The sequence below is a fragment of the Nannospalax galili genome, unplaced genomic scaffold (assembly GCF_000622305.1).
Source record: "Nannospalax galili isolate Female #2095 unplaced genomic scaffold, S.galili_v1.0 scaffold1791, whole genome shotgun sequence".
Lineage (NCBI taxonomy): Eukaryota > Metazoa > Chordata > Mammalia > Rodentia > Spalacidae > Nannospalax > Nannospalax galili.
Window position 1 is genome coordinate 304476 of NW_008329033.1, and position 7403 is coordinate 311878.

General features: G+C 35.9%; 1 protein-coding gene across 3 annotated transcripts; it reads right to left on the reverse strand.

Moving 5' to 3' along the window:
* Nucleotides 1-324: 324 nt before the first annotated feature.
* On the reverse strand, nt 325-7023 carry Spp1 (secreted phosphoprotein 1). 3 transcript variants are annotated; one of them, XM_008830194.3, is made up of 7 exons: nt 6872-7023; nt 5774-5841; nt 5640-5678; nt 3437-3517; nt 3128-3169; nt 1860-2180; nt 325-1174 (listed from the first exon to the last, which is right to left on the reverse strand). In XM_008830194.3, the coding sequence occupies exons 2-7, from the start codon at nt 5825-5827 to the stop codon at nt 785-787; spliced, it is 927 nt and encodes a 308-aa protein (XP_008828416.1). In that variant the 5' UTR covers nt 5828-5841; nt 6872-7023; the 3' UTR covers nt 325-784. The 3 variants fall into 3 exon arrangements, with proteins under 3 accessions (XP_008828416.1, XP_017652830.1, XP_008828427.1); XM_017797341.2 differs by lacking the exon at nt 3437-3517; XM_008830205.3 differs by lacking the exon at nt 3128-3169.
* Nucleotides 7024-7403: the final 380 nt, after the last annotated feature.

A 7403-nucleotide genomic window follows, 5' to 3' on the forward strand; every position in this document is an offset into this window, starting at 1 on the left:
AACATAAGGTTCCAGAAAGGTCAAGAAAGCAGTAACTTTACTGCACAATTTAATGGAGAATGATGAAAACTTAAAAACAAAACTTTGATGCTGTCTTTCATTGGCTTCTGCATTAGCCTTGTTATAATTAGACAAGAAGACTCCTGGGAGGGCCTTGTGCATCTGGAGGGGTTCTGACTGCTAACTCCCAGGTAACCTTGTTCCATTGCTCCTGAAGACCTTAAATTGCTCTTAGGTCAAGCAAGTTCATTGAAATGGTTACATTTTAGTAACTGAAAAAATATTCTGGGAAACCAAGTAAGAAATAATACCACCAGACTCTTGTTACATTCAAGATATAAGATTTATTCACATCAACAAAAATAATCACAACAAAATATACACTGATTTAAAAAACAAGGGATTATAGTGACAGAGAATGTTATAGTTTCTCTTTTAATTATGTAAAAGCATCTTGCTTGTTTCGCATACATTTTTATTGAAAAGAATAACAATCATTAAAATGCAGCGGCAGTTTGTATTTCTTCTATGGCAAGGACAAAGTGTGGAAGCTTTTAGGGTACAGGAGTGTTTCTATGAAGCAACAAACTAAGCTAATGACCAAAAACATTAAGCATTATCCTTCTCCACACACGTACGTCCACTCGCTAAACTGAGAAGTAAGCATTTCACATTCTTGTTTAACTGTTTTCTTTTTCTTTCTTTCTTTCTTTCTTTCTTTCTTTCTTTCTTTCTTTCTTTCTTTCTCTTTTCTTTTTTACTAAAGCAAAGTAAGAGGCTCCTTTTAATTGACCTCTGAAGATGCACTATCTAATTCATGAGAAATACGAAATTTCAGATATTTATCATCCTCCTTACTCTTAGGATCTAGGACTAGCTTGTCTTCATGGCTGTGAAACTCATGGCTGTGAGATTCCTGGCTGGCTTTGGAATTTTCCCTGTTGTCAATCACATCAGCATGCTCAGAGCTCTCATGACTGGCCTTCTGTTTACCCTCTCTGGGTTGCTCGTGGCTGTGGGATTCTACACTCGGTTCATCCAGCTGACTTGATTCATGACTGTCCCAATCAGAGGGCACATTCAGAGACTGTGCCACAGGGACGGCCTTGAGTAAATCATCCAAATCCTTGCTTTCCATGTGTGAGGTGAGATCTTCATGTGTAGCATCAGGATACTGAACCAAACATAAATTGAAGAATTATACAAACAGCCAGGGATGAGAACATTATAATTCTTTTTTTGATCTCTAACTTTTTGACCAAATCATAGTAAATATTTTTTAAACTTTGACTGAAATAAAAAGATGCTAGCAAGTACTTCTTAGTTTATCAGTAAATTTCATGTAAGTCACATCTAGTTCAACAAGTACATCACTGATGTAAGTAATGAAACCTATAAGGCGGTCTCATTATCTCAGATCTATGGTCAGAGAAATTGAAAGTTAAATTGCAAAGTGAATAGTAAATGTCAAGTGTAGGTCAAGTCTAGATCCTTTGACTAAACTTATTCTAATTGTGACTGTATAATTTAGGCACTTAGCTGTGAAATATGACCACTATATTTCACAAATAATTGCTGTTTTCTGAAGTAGTTTTTGAACTAAAATGAGTGGTTATAATATATTTCTTAGAGCCTGTATTTGGAAAAATGAAATTGTGCGTGAGACAAAATTAAGTATATATTTATATATTATACAAAGTTAAACTAAGACCATCACATAGGAAAACTTTGTATTCATAGGTCATAATGTAGACTACAAAAATGGATGTTTATTGCTGAACAATTAATGACTATGCATACTCTGGTTTCCTTGAGGTAAGCTCATCACAACCATTTGATGTGTCAGACAAGGGATTTACCTGGATATCAGAAATGTGGATCTTCCTAGACTTTGACCGTAGTCCATAAGCCAAACTATCACCTCGAGCATCAACGGTGTATACTGTAGGAACAACTGGAGTGAAAACTTCTGTTTGTGGAATATCAGTGGGAGTATCAGTGAAGAGTTCATCAGATTCGTCAGAGTGGTGAGACTCATCAGAATGGTGAGAATCATCAGGATCATCAGCATCATCAGTGTCATCTGAGTCAACAGAATCCTGGCTATCCACGTGGTCTCTGTCGTCATCATCATCATCATCCATGTGGTCATGACTTTCGTTGGAGTTACTTGGGAGAGTCTAAATTACAGATCAAGATGACTCAACAAATTAGTGCTTGGGTTTAATACTGCACTTAAAAAAACTTTATTTACTTTCAAGATCTTTGCATTTGCAATATACTCCATGGATTTATGTACTGAAGTGGACAGCTTTTAATTGTCCATTTAACACAGGGATAAATGAAATGACATTCTGAGGCACTTTTCTGGTTTTCCAATGGAAAAAACCCATTTTCTTAGATATTTATGAGTCAAGCTTTGATAACATTTTCTCTTGTATATAGTAAACCTTATTTAGCTTGCTAAATTCAATTATGTAATAGACAACAGTAAGATTGATTTTTTCCTATGAAATATGTTTTCAAGATATCAAATCATCTAAATTTTAATGTATAGATCTAATCTATAATTCCTTCCCTATTATCATAGATAGTCAAGAGCTGACTCTGTTATGCATGGGTATACAAACTGTAGTGCAAATCCATCCATTGATTTAGGAGTTAAGATCTATTAAACTTCAAATCAGCAAATAAATGGCTCCTTTATCTAGTTTTCCTTATTAGATATTCAGATTGAATCTTAAAAATATTTATTTGCTCGCTCAGCAAATAAGAAAGACCACTTATCAAATAAACTCTTATGCTAACAGGAGAAGCATTCTAAGGTCAAACAAATTTTGGCTTGGCTAAGGCATTAATGGTATACTTGTCAGATATTAGATACCCTAAGTACGTTGCAAGATGCTTAAAGTTTCAAGCAACAGGGATGAGACATTTTCTACAACACGAAACTTATCTGAAGAACCTTTGTATTTTTGATGTTTAATAAATGCCTGCTTCCTTTCTGAGCAAGTGTTTAAATGGGGATTGCCTAGAACACTTGCTAATGGAACTGCATCTGAAGGGAATGATGGAATGGCTTCCTTCAGCTCTCCAACAATGGTTCTCAATGAACACGAGAACTTACCTCTTGTTTAAAGTCATCAGTTTCTTCAGAGGACACTGCATTCTGTAAAAGGAAGGGCACATACTGGCATACATCATACATGCTCATCTGTTTTCAAAAATTAGTCTTTTCAAGCTAAAGCAGGTCTTATTTGTTCAGCCTGTTTAGTGGATGGCTTAGAGCGGAGAGAAGCTGCCATGGTACATCCATTGGCATTCTAGGCACCCATTTACCGATAGGCGAGAAAGATCTTGCTGGCTAGGCTGAATGGCTTGATTGGTAGCTGTCTATCATTGTTTAGTCTTCAAAAACTAAAAAAAACAAAATTACCTGTGGTGCTAGAAGATTCTGTTTCTGAGAGGGGTCAGGCTTCAGCCATGTGGCCACTGCATCTGGGTGTTTGCTGTGAAGCTATTTAAAAAGTGTGCATTTCTTGTTAAAAAAGAAATATGGGAATCTTCAAGTGCTAAACTTGTAAAACAGCTATACTTTACCATTCCCGATGGAACAGCACAATGTGCATGCATACAGTCAAAATGTCAGAGATTGTTTTTATAGCTTACTTTTCTTATTGATTCATTTAATAGAACTTACCATGGGCCAGTTCAAAGTAATTTAAAAATATTCATGTGGTCCCATCAATCCCTAATGAGGTAGACCACTATTTCCCTGATAATTCCAAATAGGAAACTCAGCCACAACGTGGTTAGGTGGTACTAGGTGGCAGAGGCAACATTCAAGGCTGGCACACTGGTGTCAACACTCATCTCACTTTGTGCTTTCCTATCCTACCTTTGCTGGATGAAAGTTCCTCTCAGGTAAACACTCTAAAGCAGAGGTACCCTTAAGTGCTATGAACTTCATTATTTCTTCTCCATGGAACAAAGAGAAATTCTCTAAGACTGTGCTATCTAAGATGGCGTTCTTAGTCATGTGGCTATTTAAATGTAAGTTAATATTAAAAAAATAAAAACTCAATTCCCCATTTGCACTAGCTATGTTTGAGTGTTCAACAACCATAGGAGTCTAATGGTTATCAGACAGCGAGAAATACTATGTTAACACCATTGTATAAAAATTCTACTTCTCTGAGCTGTTCAAGGTGGAAACAGAACAGCATTTTCTTTAGCAAAATAATTTATCTGGACGATGATAATGCACTAATGCAGAGGAGTGAAAATTGCTCTGCATACGTGTCCTGTGATCAACTGTGTTGATTATACTCTGTAACCTCACAGCCATGTCATGAATGACAACCTCACCCAAGGCAGGAGTGAGTAGGAAACTGGACCAGTGGGGAGCACTTAGCTGGTCTAAACAGGACAGCTTCATGCTGGTTTCTCAGAGAGCTTTTGTTGAAGGAAGAAGTTGTTTGCTTTACACAGATGTAAAACTACTGGACTGGATGAGTTAAAATTTTCATATATATATATATGTCTTTTTTCATATAGCACATGTGATAAAGGCTCAAGAATAACACACTTACAAGTTAAATTTATATTTTAGAAAAGTAATGGGGAGAATATGTAGATAAGTGAAATCAACAGGCTAAAACATACTCAGTAATCCTAACACAGATAACCAGTGTTCATCTTCAGTGGTATATGCTTACAGCCTTTTACATATTTTCTACTGGATCTATATTTCTAGGACTCTATAAAGCTGGAGTTTGAGCTCTTCACTTATCTCCTAAATACCATTAATGACCTATACTGTTACAACTTCCCCGCTTTCTAAAAATTCATCCTTGCAATATCACACCCCACACAGAAATACACTAACACATCCATACTGTCTTCATTAAGCAATGGAGCTGCAGTGACCCCAGGCAGATCTATATTGGCTTTTATTCTGTTCATGTGGAACTGAACTCTATGTGCCTTTTTGTCCAAACTCCTTAGGACAAGGTCCATTTGTGTTTGGCTGGCATAGTTTCATCTATTGTAGAGGAGCAGGTATGTCGATGCTGCTGGTCAAACAATTATAATAAATGAAGACTTTGGTTTGGCTTTATTCTTGTTTAGAAAAATGTGATCTAAAGTCAGCTGATGAGCACAATAGATTCAAACAGCATAAATAGACTTTCATTTCACAATGGGCTTCTTAACAAGCATCTTAGGGGGTATTGTCAGTATTATGGGCCTACGAACAGCTCTGGCCAACATCTGAGGTGAATTTTAAACTCAGTCTTTCATTAAGCAAAGCAAAGGATGGAATTTTCTGCTTCTAGAACATAGTGCTGATTCAATGAAAGAAAAGGTCACACAAAATCCTAGAATACATTTTATGTAAGTAACAACAGTCTGGAGAATAATTGTATTATGCTAAAAAGTCTAAGAGAACCTATTAATTAAAAACTATACCCTGTTTGATACTGGTATGATCTATAGTAAGTAATCAATAAACACTTGCAAATTAACAGGTCTGATTATGAAGACAAATATAATGGCAACAAATAAAACAATATTTGTTGTAAATTTTGCAATGCTTGTATAAATTCTTCAGTTATGTGATAAAGCTAAAAAATTCTTACCTGCTTTTCCTCAGAGCTGCCAGAATCAATCAGTTTAACCTTTAAAATGGAAAAGTGAAGAAAAAAATATGGTGTGAAAGTGTTCTTAGCACATGTATTTTGAAGAATTTTCTCTAAGATTCAACCGTACTCACCGGGAGAGAGGAGGCAATGCCAAAAAGACAAAAACAAATCACTGCGATCTTCATGGTGGTAGTTTGTTCTGCAAAATATTTTGTACAGAATACTTAATATCCTCTTTACACTACCGCATTACAGAATAACCAGAGTAAATTGTATTCTACACAATCTTTTCTACCTCTTAGAGAAAACTTTTCAGTGCTGTATGCTTTTGAGTTAATATTTGCATGCCATCTTTCTCCCCATCTCTCACTCTTTGCAAGGGAGAGGGGAATTTCACGACCCCATATTTATTCAACTTTTAGAGTTCCAGAGCTTATGCCATCACTATCTGACATCTGCAGCTATCTACACCTAAAATCAGCTCCATAGCAATTTGACAATTAAAATAATAGTAGTGTGGGAGAAGTTTTTTCAGGGAAGAAAAAACAAAAAGAAAAAATAGTGCTGTAAAAGAAAATTGCTTTCTCCATTCTTCCAATATACATTTAAAATGTGGTTTTTAGCGTGCATGATTAACAAAGTGGTGCTTAGGGGAAATGAAGATGTGTTGGAAATCATTTAAGTAAGAGAGTCAGAAATTTGAAATGAATATTTCAAACAGCCAGCTGCTTTTCTGTGCATGGTAATGAATCTTTGTACTATCATATAGTTATTAGTGACATTTTTAAAAGCCAATGCAGAGATAAGATATGAAGAAAGGGCCCCCTTTAAAAATGAGTTAGTTTATTAAAGATAACAGTATTGATTACATTACCATAAAAGATGCTTCTTTTAATTACCTCCATAATCACCTAGCCACTTTAAAATGATGCAGCAATAATAATTCCAATGAAACATTGAGCTTTACTGTGTAATTGGAAGCAATAGTTTCTGTCCTTTTGCAGACTAGCCAGATTTATTTTTAACTTTTATATCGGACTGACTTTGAAAATACCTGGAAGCCTCTGACCCAGGAGACCTGCAATGTACCTGACCTGCTTATTCAAAAAGACTACAACAGTGTAAGTCAAACTAACAGCATTACAGTTAAAATGATCTTTATACCTTGGACTTCCCCATAAAATTCAGCCAAGTAAATGTACAGTCATTGTAGCCAACCTCAGGCTTACCTTGGCTGGAGTCTCCCACAAATGCTGCAGCCTGAGACTGCAAAGCTGGACGATGCTGAGCTCCTGACTCTGTCCTGCTGCTGACAGCTCAGACCTCCCAGAATTTAAATGCTGTTCCAGACATTCTCCACCAACACAGGGGGCGGAGTGATGTGTCATGAGGTTTCTGCCACTGCCCAGCCCACCTGCTCCCACACTTCCCCCACTGGTTTTGTGGTTAAAAAAAAAAAAAAAAAAGAAAGAAAGAAAGAAAGAAAGAAAAGGAAACACACACACTCCCACAGTTAAAACATTACTTATGTACAATATCATTAACTACCTTTCTCATTTACGGGATTGGCATTTAGATTTCCGGAAGAACATTCAGGGATCCATAAAGAAGAGAGGAGTAAATAGTTCTTATAAAATTTTTATTTATGGTTTCTGAGTTAGTAGAAAAATATTGTCTTAAATGAAATGAACTAGGATGAATTTTTATTTTAGTTTAAGTTACAAATAAAGGTTATAGTAGCAACTGTGTTAGTCCTTATCA

Coding starts and splice junctions, on each gene's coding strand:
- Spp1 (XM_008830194.3), bottom strand. CDS start 5,827: ATGAAGATCGCAGTGATTTGTTTTTGTCTTTTTGGCATTGCCTCCTCT. Junction 5,679..5,773: donor GCATTGCCTCCTCTCTCCCG/GTGAGTACGGTT, acceptor TCCATTTTAAAG/GTTAAACTGATTGATTCTGG. Junction 3,518..5,639: donor GCAGCTCTGAGGAAAAGCAG/GTAAGAATTTTT, acceptor CTTTTTAAATAG/CTTCACAGCAAACACCCAGA.